The sequence below is a fragment of the Camelus dromedarius genome, chromosome 29 (assembly GCF_036321535.1).
Source record: "Camelus dromedarius isolate mCamDro1 chromosome 29, mCamDro1.pat, whole genome shotgun sequence".
NCBI classification, from domain to species: domain Eukaryota; kingdom Metazoa; phylum Chordata; class Mammalia; order Artiodactyla; family Camelidae; genus Camelus; species Camelus dromedarius.
The window spans coordinates 5,988,268-6,011,548 of record NC_087464.1 but is presented as its reverse complement, the minus strand read 5'-3'; the positions used below and the strand labels follow the sequence as shown (position 1 = coordinate 6,011,548).

Sequence of the window (23,281 nt, the reverse complement as noted above, 5' to 3'; positions counted from 1 at the left end):
GATTTCTCACATTCAGGTCTTTGTCCTCACCTGCGAATCTTTTTTTATCTTTATTTTTTTTAAGAACTTCCTTTCTAAACCTATCGTGACCTGGTTTTGCTTGGCCAGATTCCATGAAATCAACCTGGTGAATTCCTGTTGTCGTTCCAGTGAACAAACAGGCCTAAGTTAATAATAAAAGATAGTCAGTGCTTGTTGAATGCTCACCAGGAATCAGCCTTGGTGTAGTTACTTGACCTGTAGAATTTATTATCCCATTTCTGTGGCCCAGAGAGTTTAGGTAATCTGTCCTAGGTTACCCAGCCAGAGAAGGTAAGCCAGGACTGGAGGTGGGCAGTGGCTCCAGTGGCTCCTGCACGTCCCCACAATGTCCTGCCCCAGTCCTCTGCCTTTCTCTCCCTGTCCCATCCCTGAAAAGGGTCAAGGATAAACTCCTGGTTCCACCAACAGACATGCAGATGCTTTGTGGAACAGCTGGGCCCTGAAGAATGGTGGCATTATTTGCAAATGCTGGGTTTCCCCTGAGAAAATAAAAGTTCCAACTTGGAAAGTAAGTCAGTAGGAGCCAAAGGTACAGTGTACTGAATGTCACGTTGGCCTGACTTGGCCCCTGAGTAGCACCTGCCGGGGTTGAGGCACACCCCAGACCCAGACCAACTCTATCGTGTTCAGCAACACACAGCCCTGTCTCCTCACTGTCCCCAGATGCGGATTGCCAAGCACCTGTCTGACCCCAAAAGGGAAAATGATGACAATCATCAGAGCTGTTACTGTCATCATCTGAACAGCGGACGTAGCTCTTACCGTGGGTAGGCACTGCTTTATGTATGTAACTCCTCTAGCCCACACACTAGCCCGATGAGGTAGGCACCATTTATTATTACTATTTTTCACAGAAGAGGAAACTGAGGCAGGGAGAGATTCAGGGACTTGCCATGGCCACCCAGCTAGGAAAGTGATCGCCTCTTGTTCGGAGCATGCTTGGTTCATCCCCAAAGCAAAGATAAAGTAGCCTCAGCTTTTCTCATGGCCGTCCTACAATCCTTCCAGATGCAAATGTCCAGGGGCAGCAGCCTAAAGAGCTGTCCCTCTCTTTAATTCAGTGCCAGCCTTGCCACTGACCCTCTGGGTAACACAGACGAGCCCCTCGGCTCCATGAGTCTCTGCGTCTGCACCTTGAAGTGGGAACAGAGCCGGCCAGCTTGGAGATGAGGCACATGCGGGTGCCCATGGAGGGGCCTCTCTTCCTCTGTAAATTATCATCTCACTCCAGCAACTCTAAAATGAGAATCCTGCCCTGGGCGATGTGTCAGGGTGGCCACTTCCTGCAGAGATGGATGACAGGCGGTTTTGGCGCTGGGCTCCACTGGAGCCGCTTGTCTGAGGGACAAAGGGGTTCTCTGAAGCCTGGCTGGAAACAGAAAAGAATCCGTGCCATTGAGCGGCTGCACGCTCGCCCTGGGGAATCGCTTGCTGTCAAGTGCGAGCCTGCTCCCTTCCCACTGCGCATCCGGCCGGCAGCCCCTTGCAGGAGGAGCGTGCCTTTGTGCTGGTGGCACGACCCTCTGGGGGCTCCATCACTCTTACCACAGCCATGCTGGTCAGTGGGGCCAAGAAGAAAGAACCCGAGTCCCCCTGTCTCTTTTGTTAGAGGAGCCTTCCCCAGCCACCCCAAAGCCAGCTAACCCTGAGACCTTCCCAGGAGCACAGAAACCTACGTGGCCAGGTCCCACAGCCCAGGCAACTGTGCTCCGGAGGATGGAAAACCAAACGCTAAGGCATATCCTTTCCAGCGAGGCTCCACATTAGCCTTGCACCCTCAGTCCCTCCTGGGGACACATGCCCATACTCTGGCAGACCCCCAAATTGAGGTGTTTTGGCCGAAAATCAGCCCTTGACAGGTTGGGGACAGGTCGGGGACAGGTCTTACTTTACATGCTTTCTGAAGAGACCCACGGCTGTGAGGTCCCAAGAGCAATGTCCGAGGGCTCTCTCCCTCTCCCTGCCCATGTCTTTAACAACCTGATAGTTAAAAGGGAAACTGCGTTTAAAACAGATCTCATCTTGTTATTGCAGACCCTGGAAACAATGGACACGGGGAAGCCATTCCTTCATGCCTTTTTCATCGACCTGGAGGGCTGTATCAAAACCCTCCGATACTTTGCAGGGTGGGCGGACAAGATACAGGGCAGGACCATCCCCACAGGTGAGCCAATGCAGGACTCCCAGCCTTGTCCGGGGTCTCTGGGGGGCTCTGTCTTCTCACTGCTCCAGGTAGCCTCTTCAGAGCGTCCTGAAGCGGTCTTCCCCCCAGAGCATCTTCCTCCGCTCCCGGAAAGAAGCGGCACCGTGCTGATGCTTCCTCTAAAGACCTGTACTTGCAATTGAGTTAAAAATTGCTTCTTTTGGAACAGATAGGACTTAGAGCTGACACTTGGTGGGATTCTGGGTTTCTTTGTCTTTTTTACTACTTAAAATTCTTAACCTAGATCAATGCAAGTGTGTTCTCTCCTTGTAACCTCTCTTCCAGATGACAATGTTGTGTGTTTCACCAGGCATGAGCCCATAGGTGTATGTGGGGCCATCACTCCCGTAAGTATGGTGACTTTTCTAGATAGAACAGTGTCGATCCCACCCCACTCCCCTGTGGCCTTTTGAACCAGTTTCTAGTGTGTTTTGATTTGATGACACCAGCATTAATTGAACATTTGCTCTCTGGCATGGAGCTTGGTGCTTGAAGGTCACCAAGATGGATTAGACCCCATTCCTGCTCTCAAGGGGCCGACTGCTCCAGGAGTGCAACAGACGACACTGTGGACTCCAACCAGAGGCGTCAGGAATGGCCAGCTCCCCTCAGGCAGTAGCCTCTCAGTTGGGTCTTGAAGGATAAGAAAGAGTTGCTCAACAGGAAAAAGGGTTTTCTGAGCAGTAAGAATGGCCTGAGTGAGGGTGTGGAAGTGCCTGGGCTACTTGGAAGGACAGCTGGTGAGGTGGGACCTTAGGAGGGGACAAAGTCAGGAAGAGGAAGGGCACACATCAGGCGTGCAGGCCCAGCGTCCAGTGCACCGTGGCCGCCAAGGGCCCAGGACTTTATTCACTGGGTAGTGGAAGGCTGGCAGGAACACAAGGATGCTGCTGTCAGTTGGAGGACGCCCTGGGCCACTGCAGCAGCTGGGAAGGAGCTGGGGAGGCAGGCGGCAGCGTGGATGGAGGACTGGAAAAGTGCTCTGTGGGAGCATCCAGCTTTGAGAGCCTGCTGTGTGCCAGGCGTGGTGCTAGGGTGCTAGGTACTGAAGATGTGAAATGAGAGGGTGGTATGGCCGATAGGTGAGATGGGGAGACTGGGGGAGAAGTAGGTGGGGGTGGAGGACCAAGAAAGGCGAAGGTCATTCCGGGCAGGCAAGGTGGAGGGGCCCACGGAACAGCCAAGCAGCGGGTCTTGTTAGACGCTTGTCTCTTTGAGCCTGGGGCTCGAGAGAGTGGTCAGGGCTGGAGCCACTCATGAGCAATGGTCAGGCCAGAGGAGCTCCTAACCACCAGGCTTGGAGGGGTCACCCAAAGAGGGGTGTAGAGTGAGAAAAGAAGAGGGCCTGAGACCGACCCCATATACCACCAGGGGGTCCCACTGAGAAGTCTGGGCAGCCAGGGTCAGGGGCCTCCCAGCGACGCAATACGTTTCCAGAAAGAGACTGTGGTCAGTGGGGTCATCTCCGATCTAGAAATTCAAAAAGACAGAACCGCAGCTGTGAGATGAGCTCCCCAAGAGGAGTGCCAGGAGAATTTGGGTGCAGCTGGGGCTGACAGAAGGGGAGCTGGGCAAGCGGGCACGGCCCTGCTGGAAGCTGCGAGGGAGAAGAGGTGGAGGCCGGGAGAAGGCGTGGGCTTGTGGGGTAAGAGAGCTGATGGCATTGATGTGCTAAGGAGCGGGGGTCCGGAGGATGGGAGGACCCTCATCACTAGCCGGGGACCCAAAGACAATGCCTACTGTCATTAGCCAAGCACACAGGTCCCTGGGAATGGGGATCTTGTGTTTGTTGTCCAGGGGCAGGAATTCCAGACAGAGCTGGAAGCAGAAATCCAGCTGTTTGTTGGTCAGCCCGGCAGGGGTGGGGCGTCCTTGGAGTTTAAGGAGCCAAACAGACTTTTTGGGGGCGGGTGAGGGGCAGCTGGAATCAGGCTACCTGCGCTCTTGGAGAAGCTCGGTGTCATCTCGTCTCATCAAAGATGACAACCGAAGCAGCAGTGTAGCAGAGGACACAAGTCTGGCTGTGAATCCTGGCCTTTGCCTGCTCGTTATGACTTTGGGCCAGTGACTGCACCCCTGTGTGCCTCAGTTGCCCCATCTGTAGATGGGAGGGGTAACCTGACTGCCCCACATGGGTGTGCGGGGATCCCAGGAGTTCACTGTTTGAAACGGCGCCTGACAGAGTGGACGCCTAGCGGGTGCCAGCGCTTGCCGGGTATAATGTCCCAGTGATTTCAGTATCCCTGCCTCTGCGGTTGAAGAACCACAAGAAAGTACTTCCCAAGATGAAGTTTATCAAAAGCCATTTGGAGTGGGGGGTGGGGGTTAGTATGTGTCCTATAAGGAAAGAAAGAGACACTGTGGCATCTGAGTTAAGGAGAGGTGAGCCTCGTTCCTGCAGAACTTTTCAGAGATGTTAACGTGCTGATGGCATTGTGAACCTCCAAGATGAGAAGGTCGTGCATGTATAGCAAAATCCTCTTCGCAATGACCACCTAGTAGCATTGCCCAGAGTGCAGTTTAGGAAGCGCCAGGCAGGAATGCAGTTCTGATTGTTGTGCACTCCTATGTTACCTGCTATACCCCACATTGAAATCGTGCAAAAGAAACGCTCCACCGAGGCACTGCTGGGCCTCTGGGACAGCATAGCCGGTGGACCTGGGCCCCCCAACCCCTCTGTGTTCTGTTGCAGTGGAACTTCCCTCTGCTGATGCTGGTGTGGAAACTGGCACCGGCTCTCTGCTGTGGGAACACTGTGGTCGTGAAGCCAGCAGAGCAGACGCCCCTCACCGCCCTCTATCTGGGCTCTCTGATCAAAGAGGTGAGACGTCCAAAGAGAAAATATTATATGTTCTTGACATTCCCACTCCCAGGAGCCAGGCAAGATAAGCCATCACCATCAGCATCACCAGATAAGCTGCCAGGTCGAGTGCGCTGTGCGTGACAGAGCCGGCTGGCTCCCGGCTGTGTGGGAGGGGAATGACTCCTGTGTTTCACTTGGCAGCTGCGCTCTCCCTGTCCTGCTTGTGGTCACTGAGCTAGAAGAGACTCTGTTCCTCCCTAATGAGAATACTGAACTCTTATTCTGGGCTCAGACCTGTGGCTTAGGACCAAATGTTTTGTGTAGAGAATTTGCAGGAGGGTTACTTGAGAGTAAGATCCCTGGGGTCCTGCGTGTGTGGTATGCGAAATGGTCCATTCGTCTCGTGGAGGGGGGTCCTGCCAGCTCCTGCCAGAGTGGCTGCCACCAAGCCCCAAGCCCCTTCACTAATGCTCTGCGCTTGGGTGACTGTCCCACCCCTGGCAGCCACCACTTAGGGAAACAAGCAGGCCAAAAGGACACCTCCTTCCAGACACACCTGGCAACATGCTTCAGTCTTCCTGTCCCCAACTTGTATGTCGCAGAGCTTAACAAAGAAAGAGGAAGGCAAGAGGGATGGGAGGAAAGATCCGTTCATTTCACTTCTCAGCGGGGCTAATACAACCGGGAAGAAGACCTTTGTTGCTTAGATGTAAAGCTGCAGCAGCCAGTCATCAGCCAGTTTCCCGCTGTCCTTTCCTTTGGTGGTGGCTGGTCTTTTCTTCTCTGTGATGGAGAGCCTGATGACGTCAGAGTAATGAGACCACCGATTCTAAAGTCACAACTGTTAAAACAGTGTCTAGAAAAACTAAAGACTCAAGCCTCATGGGCTAAAATCTTGCCTTTCTAAAATAATGTGTTTTAAGGAAGACACTGTCATGTGGGGACCAGCATCACCCACGTGGTTCATTTGAGGTGTTCTTGGTTAATAACAAAGACCCAGCTTATGCAGAGCACCGGGCGTGGGTGTGAAAGGAATGGCCATCCTGCCTTCGGGATGTGCTGGCTCTGTGTAGCAAGCAGGGACTTTGAAGGAGTGAGACCATGCTGCCATTTGGAACATTAATGGGGCAGATTTAAAAAATGAAAGTTGAAGCTGGAGAAGGGTATTCTGCAGGTGTCTTTGAGCCTTGGAGGCTGTGACCAAGGTGGCCCTTCTCCCCCAGTACACAGACAGACACACACACACACACACACACATAGACACACACACACACACACAGACACACACACAGACCCATACAGACAAATATGCACACACAGAGATACAGACACACAGACGCAGATACACGCACACGGATACACACAGACACACACAGAGACACACACACAGACACACACACACACACACAGGATGGCGCTCTGCTACGAAGGGCTACTGCCATCTGACTCGGAAGTCCCTTAGGGTGGAGGTGCTGTCTGGAAGGAGAGTACACACCTCGCCTTGGCCCAGTCTGCAACTGGCCAGCTGGGTCTGGGTCCTGGGTGGATGGAGGACCCAGGCCCAGGCTTCCTGGGGCTCGGGGACATCACACAGCCACAGCTCTCCTGGCCCAAGCGTGGGTCTGCCGTGCTCGCTGGTCTTTTCTTCTCTGAGATGCCATCTCGGCTTCCTCGTAGGTGGGATTCCCTCCGGGTGTGGTGAACATCGTGCCAGGATTTGGGCCCACGGTGGGAGCTGCAATTTCTTCTCACCCTCAGATCAACAAGATAGCCTTCACTGGGTCCACAGAGGTAACTCTCCTCACCAGCCATGGGCAAAAGTGACCATCGCTGGGAACTTTCCCTTTGAAAGGCTAAACTGTGGTGTATTACCCATTTGAGTACGTAACAATCAGTTACAAAAAAAGTCACTGGCCCAGTTTCCAAACTAAGTAAATACCGAATTTATTTATTCAGAAGCCTCAGAAGAAAAGATGGGTAGATGAGATAAAATTAAAATGTCAAACATCTGCAGGACAAACAATACAATCAAGGTTAAAAGAAAACCCAAGGCGATGAGCTGTATTACAGAGCTGACCACAAATTCAAAGTGTAACACTTTCCATTCAGCAATTCCACTTTGAAGCAACTACTTACAGAAATGTTCTCACAAGCGTTCTAGGAAGTATTTTCCAGTGTGTTACATTTGTCCTGTGTGATGTTTTACAGTCTATACAGTAAGGAAAGCTATCCATAATCTTTTGGGTTTTTTTAGGTGGTTTTCCTTTTATTTTGCATCTATGAGACCATTCAACTTGTGTTTCTAAGACTCATCATTTTCATTCTAAGATTCAATATGTTGCATAGATATTTCTGTTAGGACATCATTCTCACCAATGACTAGATAATATTCACTCCATACTGCTGTGAATGTAGCAGCAGTTACACTGATTAATTTTTTCTCTAAAAACATTGTTTGTTTTGGGGGGGTATAAGTTCTTTTAATTTTTTTTATTTTTTATTGACATATGGTTAATTCTTTTGTTGTTGTTTTTTATTGACTTATAGTTAATGTTGTGTTAGTTACAGGTATACAGCAAAGGAAGTCCGTTATACACATAAATAGATACTCTTTTTCATATTCTTCCCCATTATAGGTTATTACAAGAGATTGGATATAGTTCCCTGTGCTGTACAGTAGGTCTTTATTGCTTATCTGTTTTATATATTGTAATGTGAACATGTAAATCCCAGATTCCTAATTTATCTCCCCTGCCACTAGCCACTTTGGTAACCATGTTTGTTTTCTATGTCTGCGAATCTGTTTCTGTTTTGTAAATAAGCTCATTTGTATAATTCTTTTAGATTCTACATGGAAGTGATAATATATGATATTTGTCTTTCTCTGTCTGACTTACTTCACTCAGTATGATCATCTCTAGGTCCATCCATGTTGCTGCAAATGACATTATTTTGTTCTTTTTAAAGGTTGAGTAATATTTGTGTGTGTGTGTGTGTGTGTGTGTGTGTACACATACCACATCTTCTTTATCCATTCATCTGTTAACATTTAGGTTGCTTCCATGTCTCGGCTATTGTAAATAGTGCTACTATGAACACTGGGGTGCATGTGTCTTTTCAAATTAGAGTTTTCTCTGGATATACGCCCAGGAGTGGGATTGCTGGATCATATGGTATGTCTATTTTTCATTTTTTAAGGAGCCTCAGTATTGTTCACCATAGTGGCTGCACCAATTTACTGTTCCCACCCACAGTGTAGGAGGGTTCCTTTTTCTCCACACCTTCTTTAGCATTTACTATTTGTAGACTTTTTAATGATGGCTATTCTGACTGGTGTGATGTGATACCTCATTGTAGTTTTGGTTTGCATTTCTCTAATAATTAGCAGTATTGAGCATCTTTTCATGTGCCTGTTGGCCATCTGCATGTCTTCTTTGGAGAAATGTCTATTTAGGTCTTCTGCCCATTTTCTGATTGGTTGTTTGGGTGTATATATATATATATTTAGCTGTATGAGATATTTATATAGTTTGGAAATTAGTCCTTTGTCAGTCATATCATTTGCAAATATTTTCTCCCAGTCCATAGTTTGTCTTTTCATTTTGTTTATAGTTTCCTTTGCTATGCAAAAGCTTTTAAGCTTAACTAGATCCTATTTGTTTACTTTTGTTTTTATTCCCATTACTCTAGAAGATGGATCAAAAAAAATATTGCTGTGATTTACATCAAAGAGTGTTCTGCCTATGTTTTCCTCTAGGAGTTTTAGAGTATCTGGTCTTACATTAGATCTTTAATCCATTTTGAGTTTATTTTTCTATATGGTGTTAGTGAATATTCTAATTTTATTCTTTTACATATAGCTCTCCAGTTTTCCCAGCACCACTTATTGAAGAGATTTTCTTTTCTCCATTGTGTATTCTTGCCTCCTTTGTCATAGACTAATTGACCATAAGTGTGTGGGTTTATTTCTGGGCTTTCTATCCTGTTCCATTGATCTGTGTGTCTGTTTTTGTGCCAGTACCATACTGTTTGGACTACTGTAGCTTTGTAGTATAGTCTGAAGTCAGGCAGCATGATTCCTCTAGCTCTGTTCTTCTTTCTCAAGATTGCTTTGGCTATTCAGGGTCTTTTGTGTTTCCATACAAATTTAAAATTTTTTTGTTCTAGTTCTGTGAAAAATGTCATTGGTAATTTGATAGAGATTGCATCGAATCTGTAGATTGCCTTAGATAGTATGGCCATTTTAACAATATTGATTCTTCCAATCCAAGAACACAGTTTATCTTTCCATCTGTCTGCGTCATCTTCAGTTTCTTTCATCAGTGTCATAGTTTTTGCAGTACAAATCTTTTGCCTCCCTAGGTAGGCTTATTCTTAGGTATTTTATTCTTTTTGATGTGACAGTAAATGGGATTGTTTCTGTAATTTCTCTTTCTGATATTTCTTTGTTAGTGAATAGAAATGCAGCAGATTTCTGCATGTTAATTTTGAATCCTGCAACTTATAAAATTCATTGATGAGCTCTAGTAGTTCTCTGTTAGCATCTCTGGATTTTCTATGTATGATATCATGTTGTCTGCAAATAGTGACAGTTTTACTTGCTTGTTTCCAATTTAGATTTTTAAAATTTATTTTTCTTCTCTGATTGCTGTGGCTAGGACTTCCAAAACTATGTTGAATAAAAGCAGTGAGAGTGGGCATCCTTGGCTCATTCTGATCTTAGAGGAAATACTTTCAGCTTTTCACCATCAAGTATGAGGTTAGTTGTGAGTTTGTCATATATGGCCTTTACTGTGTTGAGGTATGTTCCCTGTATGCCCACTTTTTGAAGATTTTTATCATAATGGATGTTGAATTTTATCAAAAGCTTTTTCTACATCTATGAGATGATCATATGACTGAAAGTGAGGGGATGGAGAAAGGTATTCCACGCAAACAGAAATTTTAAAAAGACAGAATAACAATACTTTATCAGACAAAATAGACATTAAAATAAAAACTGTTGTAAGAGACAAAGGACAGTACATAAGGATCAAAGGATTAATCCAAGAAGATAGAACAATTGTAAATATATATGCACCCAACATAGGAGCACCTCAATATCTAAGGCAAATGTAAACAGACATAAAAAGAGAAATTGACAGTGACACAGTAATAGTGGGGGACTTTAACACCCCACTTACATCGACGGACAGATTATCCAGACAGAAAATCAATAAGGAAACACAGGCCTTAAATGACACATTAGACCAGATGGACTTAGTTGATATTTATAGAGCATTCCATCTGAAAGCAGGAGAATACATATTATTTTCAAATGCACGTGGAATATTCTCCAGGATAGATCACATACTGGATCACAAAGCAAGCCTCAGTAACTTTAAGAAAACTTTTTTAAAAAAGCATCTTTTCTGACCACAAGGCTATGAGGGTAGAAATCAACTACAAGAAGAAAAAAATTTTTTGAAAAAACCCACAAACACATGGAGGCTAAACAACCAGTGGGTCATTGAGTAAATCAAGGAAATCAAAAAATACCTAGAGACAAATCAGAACAAGAACATGGCAATCTAAAACCTATGGAATGCAGCGAAAACAGTTCTAAGAGGAAGTTTATAGCAATACAAGCCTACCTCAGGAAACAAGAGCAATCTCAAATAAACTACCAAACCTTACGCCTAAAGCAACTAGAGAAAGAAGAACAGACAAAACCCAAAGTTAATATAAGGAAACCAATCATAAAGATCAGAGCAGAAGTAAATGAAATAGAGACTCAAAAAACAATAGAAAAAGTCAATGAAACTAAAAGCTGGTTCTCTGAAAAAATAAACAAAATTGATAAACCTTAGCCAGATTCATCAAGTAAAAAAGGGAGAGGGCCCAAATCAATAAAATCAGAAATGAAAAAGGAGACATTACTACCAACACCACAGAAATACAAGGGATCATAAGAGACCACTACAAGGAACTATATGCCAATAAAATGGACAACCTTGAAGAAATGAACAAATTCTTAGAAAGGTATAATATCCCAAGACTGAACCAGAATGAAATAGAAAACATGAACAGACCGATTACCAATACTGAAATTGTATCAGTCATTTAAAAACTCCCCAAAACAAAAGTCTAGAACCAGATGGCTTCACAGGTGAATTCTACCAAATAGTTAGAATTTATTTAGAGAATATTTAGAGAACAGTTAACACTTACCCTTCTGAAACTATTCCAAAAAAATTGCAGAGGAAGAAACACTTCCAAATGCATTCTATGAGTCCACCATCACCCTGAAACCATAACCAAAGATATGATAAAAAGAAAAAGAAAAAAGAAAATCACGTGATCTATTGTTGAAGCACAGAAAAGCAAACTATAGGAAGGCAACAAGAATATTGCCTCACAGCTTTGTAGTTAAAAGTTCACAGGAGAATTCAAACAGTTTAAAAAATAATCTATTTGTTAGGGGACAAATAGACTATACCTTTGAAGTTCCAAACTCCTACTTGAGTATCTTTGTAGCTTCAGAGTTTGAAGCAGTAAGGGGAGGCAAGAGAGAGAAGAACAGTAAAATATGGTTACAGCAGTGGACCTCTCAAAGCTGGTGAGAAACATAATTTCCTCACTTTTTTTTTCTTGCTGTTAAAAAACTTTTAAACATAACAATCTAAAAGATATTGACTGGATAAAGAAGTTGTGGTATATTTATACAATGGAATACAGCTCAGCCATAAAAAATAATAAAATAATGCCATTTGCAGCAACATGGGTGGCCCTGGAAATTGTCATTCTAAGTGAAGTAAGCCAGAAAGAGAAAGAAAAATATATGATATCACTCATATGTGGAATCTAAAAAAAAAAAAAAGACAAATGAACTTATTTATAAAACAGAAACAGACTCACAAACATAGAAAACAAACTTATTGTTACCAGAGGGGAAGGGCGTGGGAAGTTCAAATTGGGAGTTCAAGATTTGCAGATACTGACTGGTGTATATAAAATAGATAAACAAGTTTATACTGTATAGCACAGGGAACTATATTCAGTATCTTGTGGTAGCTTACAGTGAAAAAGAATATGAAAACGAATATATGTATTCATGTATGACTGAAGCACTGTGGTGTATGCCAGAAATTGACATAACATTGTAAACTGACATTCCTAAATTAAAAAAAAAAAGTAAAAGATTTTTTTTTAAAAAAAAGTATATACAATAAGATCCCATTGGTAAAAATGTGTGTGTAGAGAAATAGAAATTGCCTGGAAGGACTCCCAAGAAATTCTTACTGTGGCCACCTCTGTGGCAGGTCCTGGGGCACAAATGGGGTGAGGGGAGGTGAAAACTTTCTTCTTTAATTTAAACGTATCTGTGTATAATTATTTTAGAAATATTTCTATGAGACAATATTTCTTCTGTACTTAAAAAAGAAATGAATCGGGCTCCCCTGGCAGTTAAGTGTCCCCATCTCCTCCCTAGCTTAGTCCAGCTGGGAGCCTAAGCCCACATGCGGCGGCTGCTGGACAGCATCACCGCCGCCCTCCTTTGCCCACCAGGGTGAGCGTTGTCAGCGAAATGTAGTCAGAACCAGATTGGCTGGCAGTTCTTTGCTCACCGAATGGAGCAGCAGCAGCTCCACGCCTGGCTCGATGGCCAGGAGACGGGGGATGGAGAGGCAGAGAGGCAGCAGGTGTGGCTCCTACCCTCCAGCGTCTCCCACATCTTCCCAGTCTTTTCACCCAACAGCAAATCATCCCTGCCCCTGCCCTGCCCCTGCCCTGCCCAGTTTCCCTCTCTAGGCCAAATAGGGCTGCCCGGGGGTCCAGCTGGGTAGGGTTCCCACTGGGCAGCCAACCTCCTGCACAAGAAGTGGCTTTTGTGACCCAGGGATTGCTCACCAGGCGGGCATCTCCATAACAGGGGTACTTCCCATTGAGGGCCTCCTGCTGTGCCGGCTGTCAGAGCCACATCTCAAGCCCACAAGTGATGGCTGGCCCCTGGCAGAGCGGTCTGCCTCTGCTGCTCCCCCAGGGAAGGTCCTTGTCATGAGGGTCTATCCCACACCTCGTTCAGGCCATCCCCCAAGAGCTGGCTGTGTTTTCAAATGCACTTTCACCTTAGTTTTGGACAAACGGCTTCAGCCCTGGATGAGCCCAGCTCTGCCTCCTGCTGGCCGTCTGGCTCTAGGCCCCCTGTATGCACTGGGCTCTGAGAGTCTTCCAGCTCTAAACTGGTGGTGCCAGCCCAAGGCAAGTGCCTGCCTTGTGCTGGGCCAAGCCCGCCTCTAGCAGTGCGGCGGATGACAGGACAGACCCTTCAGGTACACGCGGGAGGTGTGGTGAATGGTCCTTTGGTTGCTTTACAGCAAAGCTATAGTCTCCCTACCCCCTGGGGGCCTCAGGCTTAGGGTGTGTTTCCCGAGAACTGGCTCCCTCCCACCCCGAAGTTCAGCTTTGCTATTTCCCTAATTCTCCGAGGTTCCCTCAGATTACATCGAAGGGTCACACAGAAACCACCTCCCCTTGGTCCCCTGAGCTGGACCAGCCTGCTGCTGGGAGGGACAGGTGAGGAGCCAGCTCCACCACTAGTCAGCTGTGTGGCCGTGGGCGAACCCCTGGGCCTTCGAAGGCTCCATTCCACTCCTGTATGAGGAGGGCTCGGGCCAGGAATCCAGCTGTGTCAAGGTCTGATCTGAGAGGGGATGCTGGAGAGGCCAGCGGAGTGAGGAGGCGGCATCCAGGCACAGATGCCTGGGCAGAGAGGCAGGGGCCCGGGTCATGGCAGCACTCTTGCCGCCCCGGTTTGTCCAGAACATTTTGGCCACTTTGGGGCCATATCTGGCCACATCCGAGGTTTAATCTGGTCTGGTTTTTATCCTGAAGGTTGGAAAGCTGGTTAAAGAAGCCGCCTCCCGGAGCAACCTGAAGAGGGTAACACTGGAGCTTGGGGGAAAAAACCCCTGTATCGTGTGTGCTGATGCCGACCGTGAGTCTCTCCCCTTCTGGGCGTCGCTGGGGCTTTAGGCGATCCAAAAACCTTTCCTTGCCCAGATCAGAACCAACTGAGAAAGACATACACACATACATGCAGATACACACATACACGCAGACAAACACACACACACATACACACAATGGGGATGTTTTCCACCTTGGGTCATCCTGCCATAAATAACTGGCAGATAGAGACCCTCACGCCAGCATCTTCTGCTGGCAGACAGCTGTGGTGGAGGAGGACATGTTTTACATGGTAGCCAGAGAGGCTGCCTGTTTCTGTCATTCAAGTTTAAGTTTGCCTTCCCCGTCCTTGCACAGCTAGGGCCATGACAAGCAGGTCTGGGGTCTTCTCCAGGGCCCCCTGTGCAGAGGGAAGGCCAAGAGAAGGAGGAGCAGGGCAGTGCCCCCGCTCACAGGCATTCAGTGCTCTCCCCTCTGAGTCAGTACTTCCTGTGGGACTTGCAGAATTGAGGGGTTTCTTCCTTCTTCATCTCAGACCTGGTAAATCAGAGGCCAGCATTGGCTGACCCTTAAAAATATCCCACTGGCCTGAGTACTGTCTCTCGTTCCATCACCTCTTCCCTGGGAAAGCAACCATGCCCAGCAGCTTGCGGGTGGTCTGTGTCTTGCTAGAGCCTTAGGACACAATATTAAAATAGATGCTATTCTGTGTCCAGGAGAGAGAAGAAAGGGTCACACTGGGTATTCACTGGCCTGCTAACAGGTCAGCTGTCAAAAGGTATGGCTTCCCAAGTTCCCTGAAGCACCTGTGCCTTAAATAACAGAACCCCCACCTGCCCACTGGTGCCAGGAATCACTTTCATGGAGTACAAAGTCTTCCATTCCACACTCAGATAAGGTTGGAATTGCAAATATCCCTGGGAAAAATGACCCTTGCACAATTTCTCACTAAGGTGTAAATGACTGATATCGGTTCTTCTCCTTGAAGCTGGCATTCAATGGGAGAGAGGACTGGATGAGAAAACAAGTGCCAGGGAAGGAAAGGGAGGCTGGGTGGGAAAATGGACCGCTCATTTTTTGCTTAAGTTGGTGTTCCCTAATAGAAGCGTCATCAGTATTGCTAATGGTCTCTGGAGCCACATGGAGCAGTTCTGGGTGTGGCCCCTGTGTCACCCACATCTGGAGTTCCGAACCCCAACCCCAAAGAGCCAGGATTCCGGTTTTGCATTCTTGTGCCTCCGTATCTGGGTGCCCCTTCTACACCTCAGCTCTTTCCCTCCCAGCGAGGGAAACTGCAGCTAAAATACAGGACTCCTGTCCGAGGGTCAGTTTGACAAGGATCATAAACACCCTCTGTAGCCATCTCCTACTCCTCAGCTGGGCAGGGCCATCCCACAAAATTAAATCCTGACATAAACTGGCATCTCAGGCATGATATCAACAGTAACACGCCACCATCCCCCGACACCGCAGCTGCCACCCCCGGCTCCAGTCAGGGTGCAGGAAATGAATTAGTTACTTTGGAGGAGGGGCAGTTTGAAGTTGGCACAGAGAGGATGGGGGGTGCAGGGATGGGCAAGAACCTTGTGATGCTGATCTGCTGTCATAGCGACTTACACAGACGACCTTGCCGGGTAACAACGGCCTGGTTCGCAAAGCCAAGGGCAGTGTTCCTCGGAGCCGCCCGTGGAGCAGGGCTGGCTGTTGGTGGATCACCTGTGCACGTGCAAAGGGCCCGTGCTCTTGCTCTTGGTGAAGGAAAGCTGCATTTCTTAAGCTAGCAGTGGCGTTAGGGGACAGGCGGGGCTGAGAAGCCCCTCAATGAATGCAAATGACACCCCACTTAGTGTTCATATCCCTCAAGCACGTCCCCAACCATCTCTCTTCCTAAGCACCCTTCTAGTTCAGTTTGTGTAACTGGTTTTAACTCCGTGTCGGCTCTACAAGGCAGATTCAGCCTTTGTCAGGCAGAATCTGCATCTTTTTTTTAACCCTTATAAGTCATACATAGTGTTGCTACTTAATGAGATCCTTCTTTCACTCAAGGTGGACAGTTTTGGCCCCTTTAAGAATTCTCAGTGGGGAGGGTATAGCTCAAGTGGTGGAGCGCCTGCTTAGCATGCATGAGGTCCTGGGTTCAATCCCCAGTACCTCCTCTAAAAATAAATAAATCTAACTACCTCTCCCCCACCAAAATAAAAATACTTAAATAATACAGTAATAAAAAAAATTCTCACCAACTGGCTGCCATCAATACTTATCAAAGGTTATTCTATAGAATGTTAGTTTCCAGAAATGGGAGGGGAGGGATCCATGGACAAGTGAGATGGGGAATGTGACAAGTCTCTGTGCTCGTTAATGCAGTAAGGACACTGAGAAGTCCTGCAGTCAGGGGACCCACTTAACCCCAGACTCGGTGGACCCGAAAATCCGCTCTCTGTTTGGGAAATGCTGAGCGAAATTAATTTCTGAAATGCAGCCATCCCGGGGCCTGTTTTCTCGTGTGGGCAATTAGAGTTGCAGCTGTCGCCAGTCCTGCCCTAACGACTTAATCGCTTCCTCTCCCCCCACCGCCCCCTCCCTCCAGTGGACTTGGCAGTGGAGTGCGCCCATCAGGGAGTGTTCTTCAACCAAGGCCAGTGCTGCACGGCCGCCTCCAGGGTGTTCGTGGAGGAGCAGGTCTACGGCGAGTTTGTCAGGCGGAGCGTGGAGTACGCCAAGAAACGGCCCGTCGGAGACCCCTTCGACGTCAGGACCGAACAGGGGCCCCAGGTAACCTACTGAGGTGTCAGAACCACGGTGCACGTTGCAGGGCTGGACCTGGCAGGCCTCTGGCCCTGGCCCTGTACAGCTCTAGTGCTCTGTGACTCCAAGGTCCCGCTCGAAGCAAGGACCCCCTTGCCAACTTGCCTGGCCACTGGAGGCTTTTGTTCATATGCTGATCAACAGTCCAGTCCTATCAGGTCTTGACAGGGTTATGAAATGGGGATGGTCACATGGAGGCTCTGCTCCTTGCAGCAGATAATACTGGGCCCTGGCGGAAAGGAGGCATTCCTGGTTCATAAGCCAATGTACCTGTCTGCATCCAGCCAGAGGACCATCCCTTCTCTGAGCCACCAAGGTCCCCAGGAGAGCACCTCGGGCAGAGGCTGTCTTCTCTGGCCGGCCGCCCCACAGAAGCAGGTTGTAACCCTGGTTGGACGGTATCAGTATGTAGGTGGTCTCAGCCTGGAGGCCCTCGAGCCCACATGTGTTATAGGACAAGGTGACAGTCAGAAACCAAATAATCTCCATGGAAAGGGCTCGGAGGATGGGGCAGTGGGAACACATCTCTGGAGGCCTGGTTTTCAAAGCTAACGTCAGGATGAAAATGCTCATAACCACGAGGTTTAATAACCTCTTTAAAAGGGCACATCCTGTATCACTTTCTTACTAATTATGCACTGCGGCAGATGGATAAATATTTAAAAGACGGCAGCCTGGCCATCCCATGCATTATTGAAATGGAGCTCGACAGCAACCCACTTTGCTTGTAGCCAAAGTCCTGCTCCAGCCAGGAGGTTTCAAATCACATGTCAGGACTCACCCACTGGTGTCTGTCCCAGGAGCTGGCGGCTTCCCCACTGAGTTGGCACCATGTGTTTACTCAGGAAACCATGGATTCTGAGAGCAGGTTTGGCTCTGTGATTTTGTGAAAGCCACAAGCTCCTTCCAAACCTCAGTTTCCTCATCTGGAAAAGAGTAACTGTGAATATTATGAAAATTTCACAGCACCTAATTTATTTAAAGAGAGGGGGAGCATGAAATGGCAGGCTCCCCAGTCTGGATGGCCACATCGATTGGGTCTTACTTGACCATTCTGTGGAAACACCCTGGCTGGGGAGGAGGGAGGACCACATAGAAAAGGTGTGTTTCTGGCCACGGCGCCCACCCTCGCCTTGGCCCAGCCCACATGCTCTACGGCTCTGATGCCATGTGACCCTGGTGGAGAGAAACATTTCCGCTTGTGGCCAACACTCCCCATCCCGCCAGGACTCAGCTCCAAACCCAGCGGCCAGTGACAAAAAGTTGTCTAGTGGCCTTGGTTGGAATTCAGGTTTGCATACAAACATGACCACAAGTCATTATCAAATCTGCTGTGATTGTAAAACTAATCTGGAATCTGTGGGAAATATGTGAGCTGATCTCGTACGAAGGAATCTCTTCTGCTCCATCAGTCATTTGTAAGTCTCTTTCCAAGGCGTCAGGCTTGACTTCTGAAGCCAGATATAGGAATCTCTTCCAAGAGAACAGATCCAGGCAGAACGGTGTTGATTTCATCAGTGCTTTTGATGCAGCTGCTGAACGTCCTTTTGAAAATTCACTTAAGCCTTCTAACCTCAGCATGTTATTCTAGGATTCTGTTGGGGTTTTTTTTTTTTTTCCCCCTCTCAAAGTGCTTTGTCATCTACGTTAATAAGATTCTACTCTGAGAGGATTTACAGCTGTCTAAATAGTCCTGTCTGTCTCATGCCTGTAAAACAGTGAGCTGACCTAGATCGGAGTCCACTACAGGCAGTTGATGATCAGAATGCCCCAAAATCATTCAAGTTTATTTGGCAACGGAGCAAAGAGGCGCTCAGACTTCGTGCACGCCACCTGGCAGGGGGCCGAGTCCCGCATCCTATTGGGCAGAGCCACGCGCAGCCTTTGGCCATCCTCGGGCCGTGTTTCTGTGGCTCTGGTGCCCCTCGGCCGTCACTTTCCGGCAGGTTCTTCTCCTGCACTGTGAGGCACCAGCTGACATTCATGGAGGATTATTAGATTTAAACAATGTGTTCACAGGGACTTGCCAGGGAGAGTTGAGTCTGGGCGGGTAGCGTTTCCATGGGGACCCAGCACAGCCTGCGGGGCAGAGCATGGTCAGCGGTCATTCAGAGCCTGTAGTTAGATAAAGCCGCACTAGCCTCCTGGCCTCCGGGGAGGAGGAAAGAATAATCCTGGCACTTTTAACCCAGGACTTGGTTCACCCGGAGGGAAGTTGAGGGAACCCTGAGATATTACTGGATCAGTTGCAGTTGGAATTGCTTTTTTAGGTGGGAGCACATACATATGGTCAAAACCCAAAACACATATAAAGGGTCAATAGTGAAAAATTCCCTTCCATTCATTCACAGGCATGGTTACCCATCCCTCTATGGGAACCTTAGGTTCTTAGTTCTTAGAAGAAATTTCTCCAGCATTTCTTTAAGTAGATACAAGCAAGAATGAAGATGTATTCTGATTTCCCTTGTTTTTACGCAAAATGTCTATACACAGAGCTGTTGTGCACCTTGATTTTTGTCCACTAACAAGAAACTTTTGAAGAGCTTTCCATAGCAAACCATAGGAACCTGCCTTGCTCTTTTTTTAATAGGTACTTAGAATTCCACTGTATGAATCCACTAGAATTCCAGTAACACGTTCTGACGAGGGCGTGTGTGGTTGTGCACGGTGCCGCAGAGTATGTCATTCCACATACATGCGAGGATATCCATGGGTCAGATTCCCCAAGTGGGTTTGCTGAGTGGGAGCACCTTTGTAATTTCTGTAGGTGTTGCCAGATTACCTTCCAAGAGGATGAACCAAGTTATGTTCCTACAAGCCTCCAACCTTACTAATAGAATGTGGAGTTTTGCCTATCTGATAGTTCAAAATGGTATCTCATTTGTTTTTAACATGTGTGTATCTCTTATAGGGCAAAACATCTTATAATATGTTTAAAGGCCATTTGTATTTCCTTTTCTATCAACTGTACATGTAGTTTGCATATTTTTCTCTTGTATAACAGGTCATTTTTTTCAGTTTTCAATATTTTTAAAAATTTATTGATCATTTTTAAAACCACTTCTAAGCACTTTTTACATACTAGAGATTAGCTCTATTTCTGTGGTATGACTTGTCAGTTTTTTCCCATTTGTTGTTTTGCCCTTTGCCTTTGCATATGATGTTTTTGCCTTTTTTTTTTTTTTTTACATACTCACATTTATCAATCTTTCCTTTTTGGCTTCTGGATTTTAAGCCATAAAAAGGCCCTCAGCGCTCTAAATTCATGGAGGGGTTCTCTCAGATGAGAGAATTTGGAAGCTTTTATGCTTTCATTTCTCATGGTTAAGTCTTTGATCTGTTTGGATTCTATCCTAATAAAAGATGTGAAGAATGGATCCAACAGTTGTATTTTAACACTGGATCCACATTTTATGAGATGAAGGTCAAGGGGCGTACTTGGTTTGTGCCAGCCTTTCTGAGAAAGCCAGCCTGCTCCTCTGGGACAGTCATCCAAATGTGGCACTGAAGTTAAATTTGCTTTTAAAAAAGTTTTTCTGTCTGAAAATCTCAGCTACAGCAAACCTATCAAAGAATAGGCCTCCTATGGATTGGGGAGAAGGACCATTTCAGGTGGAGAGAGCGCTTCCCGCCTAGAGCACAGTCTCCCAGAGAGGTGCCCTTTGACAGCTGGTTGAGTACCATGTCCACAAGCTGGGTGTTGGACTGGTGGCACTGGGCACAATACAGCCCGGGAGACCCCTGGACAATGTGGCAGAAAGTGGAGCCCTTCTGATGAGCTGGCTCTCCACCAACCAGGGGACAGCCCCTCCACCCCACCTCGAGCCTCACTCTATTCTGTTTCCAGAAGGGCTTCTCACTACTCCTCTGCACCATGGACAGAGAATTCCAGTAACTGTCACCCTGGTGCCCTGTGAGCATGGTACAGTCTTGCCAGATAAAATACATGACACCTAGTTGGAGTTGAAGTTCAAATAAACATGAATATGTTTTTAGCATAAGTGTCTCCCAAGCATTGTTTGGGATGTGCTTATGCTTTGAAAAAAATCACTTGTTTTTTTTTAATTTAAATTTAACTGGGCTTGCTATAGTTTTATTTGCTAAATCTGGCAAGCCTAGCAGGATGCAAGAGTTAAGAGAGCAAAGAATGGGACCACTTCAGATCTCCCATGGATTTGCTTGACAGCTTGGAATGGGTCAGACGTGTGATTAAACCCCACACCTGGAGAGGGTAAGGAAAGCCCATCTCTCCTGCTCCAAAGACCCCAGATTTGTGCATTAGAGGAATGTTTGCATACAAGGCACATCTGTTCTGTGAATTATGTCTCAGCCAGAACATCAGGGGTAGGACAGCTGATCACACAGGTGGCCGTTGGACACAAAAGCTGATGGCCATGGCCCCGAAGGAAACCAGGGTTACCTCTCGCTGTTTTGCAGATTGACCAAAAGCAGTTCGACAAAATCCTGGATCTGATCGAGAGTGGGAAGAAGGAGGGAGCCAGGCTGGAATGCGGGGGCTCAGCCCTGGAAGACGGGGGGCTCTTCATCAAACCGACTGTCTTCTCAGAAGTGACCGACAGCATGCGGATTGCCAAAGAGGAGGTACTGGGGCTGCAGGAAAAATTATGTCCCATGGGGCCTTGGACCAAGCTGGGAGCCCAAGGGCTGAGGGAAAGAATGGTGGGATCTTTCAAACACGAATCTTCTCCAGTACCCAGGGACCCCAGAAGTCTCTGTGAGGGGAGCGTTTTCCTTTTTCCTGGGACTTTGCCCCTCTCCTGAGGGGTCCTTTGGGAAGCCGTCCTGCACTTGGGTACCTCAAGCACCGTTAGACGGTGCAGAGTTTGTCCTAACCCCCATTTTCACACGTTACTCACTGCCTCCGGGGAGCAACAGTCTCTTTTCTGTCTTCTAACATGTCCTTGGGTTAGCCGAGGGTGGAGGGCTGTTGCCACCTGGGGCTTTTGCCAGGAATCAAGCCACAAATTCGGGGCCCAAAGCTGCCTTCAGTCCCCCCAAGACCGAACTCAAATGACATGTGTTCATTCCAAAAACTTGTCAGGGCTAGAAGTCTCTCAGAGGTTTTCCATTATGGGCACCCTTGGAAATAGTGGAAATTAAGGAGACCCCCCCCCCTTTGGAGTGTAATTCTAACCGTGTCTTTCAGGGCCACTGGTAAGCTGGACGGTCCCAAGTGTTTGGACCCTAGGATGTGGTCTTTTGGGGCACATGAAGTAGTGAATCACTGCCAAAGGCTTCCTGGTTCAGGCCTTTTACAGACTTTCTCCTTGAGATTTTTATGGGTTACTAACTGTTCCATGATAGCATGAGACTCAGCTCTTTAAACCTCCCTATGCAAGCTCTCTGGGAACCAGGGAAGGTGTTTCGGCAGACTGACACCATCTCGCTGGGTTATTGTGCCAAACATTGAATCAGTTATCAGCTCCTCTCAAAATTACCTTTAAATGTTCAGCCTGTAGCTCTTTCTTTTCCTTTCCTTCCCTTTCTTTTCCTTTGCTGTGCTGTAGACTGGGAGGAACACTGTCTCATTATTAGGAAAACATTTTAGGTGACCTTCATTGATAGAAAATGCAGCACCAAGAGGTCGGGGCACACAGCCCTACAGCTGCAAACATCCTTCGCAATAGCTTTTCGAGAAAAACTTCCAAGATTTTGTCTTCTGTGTGTCCCAGTGTGGAGGGAGCTCCTTCAAGGCTCACGGCTGGGGCTTCTCAGAAGCCCTGATGCCAGTGAGAGGGCTTAGACCCAACATATCTTTTGGTTGTTATTTTTAATTTTTGTTTAATTTAATCTTTCCCTTTGGATTTCAGCCATCACACAACTCAAAAACCTTTGGACTTTCTCTCTTCCGTCACCCTTTCCGTTTGCGTGAGCAATTTGGGTGTACAAAAAAGGCACAGGACAGAGGAAAATGCCTGCCCAGAGCATACATGTTTCATTTGAATAGCCTCTCACTGCCATTCTTGCCATCAATCATAGATTTTTGGACCCGTGCAGCCAATCCTGAAGTTCAAAAATATCGAAGAAGTGATAAAAAGAGCAAATAGCCTTGAATACGGACTCACAGCAGCTGTGTTCACGAAAAACCTCGACAAAGCACTGAAGCTGGCTTCCGCATTGGAGTCCGGAACTGTCTGGTGAGTAGAACGTGTGTGCTCGGCTCTCCCGAGAGGCTGTTTCCTTACCCTTCTGTTAACAGAGAGCTTTCAGTCGTGTATCACATGCCAAGCACTGTCTAAGCACTTTGTCCATTCTCATGACCACCTTCTGAGGTGGGGACTGTTGTCACCGCCATTGTACAGAGAAGGAAATCAAGACACAGAGAGGCTGAGTGATTTGCCCGGGGTCACACAGCTAGCCCGCGGCAGAGCAGAGCCAGCCAGCCAGCCGTCCAGCCCTGCTGCCCGTGCTCCTGATTACCGTGTTGTGGCGCCTTCCCTCTGGCTTTATTTCTTATT

The 23,281-nt window shown here is 47.3% G+C and overlaps 1 protein-coding gene across 1 annotated transcript in view; it reads left to right on the top strand.

Annotated features, from left to right (window-relative positions):
• Nucleotides 1-23,281, top strand: part of ALDH1A3 (aldehyde dehydrogenase 1 family member A3) — a 41,569-nt gene that overhangs the window by 9,864 nt on the left and 8,424 nt on the right. The window contains exons 4-11 of the mRNA XM_010985334.3: nucleotides 2,077-2,206; nucleotides 2,531-2,592; nucleotides 4,938-5,066; nucleotides 6,726-6,839; nucleotides 13,923-14,025; nucleotides 16,585-16,769; nucleotides 21,240-21,404; nucleotides 22,803-22,960. Coding sequence (XP_010983636.1) covers nucleotides 2,077-2,206; nucleotides 2,531-2,592; nucleotides 4,938-5,066; nucleotides 6,726-6,839; nucleotides 13,923-14,025; nucleotides 16,585-16,769; nucleotides 21,240-21,404; nucleotides 22,803-22,960 — 1,046 coding nt within the window. The remainder of the gene's footprint in view (nucleotides 1-2,076; nucleotides 2,207-2,530; nucleotides 2,593-4,937; nucleotides 5,067-6,725; nucleotides 6,840-13,922; nucleotides 14,026-16,584; nucleotides 16,770-21,239; nucleotides 21,405-22,802; nucleotides 22,961-23,281) is intronic.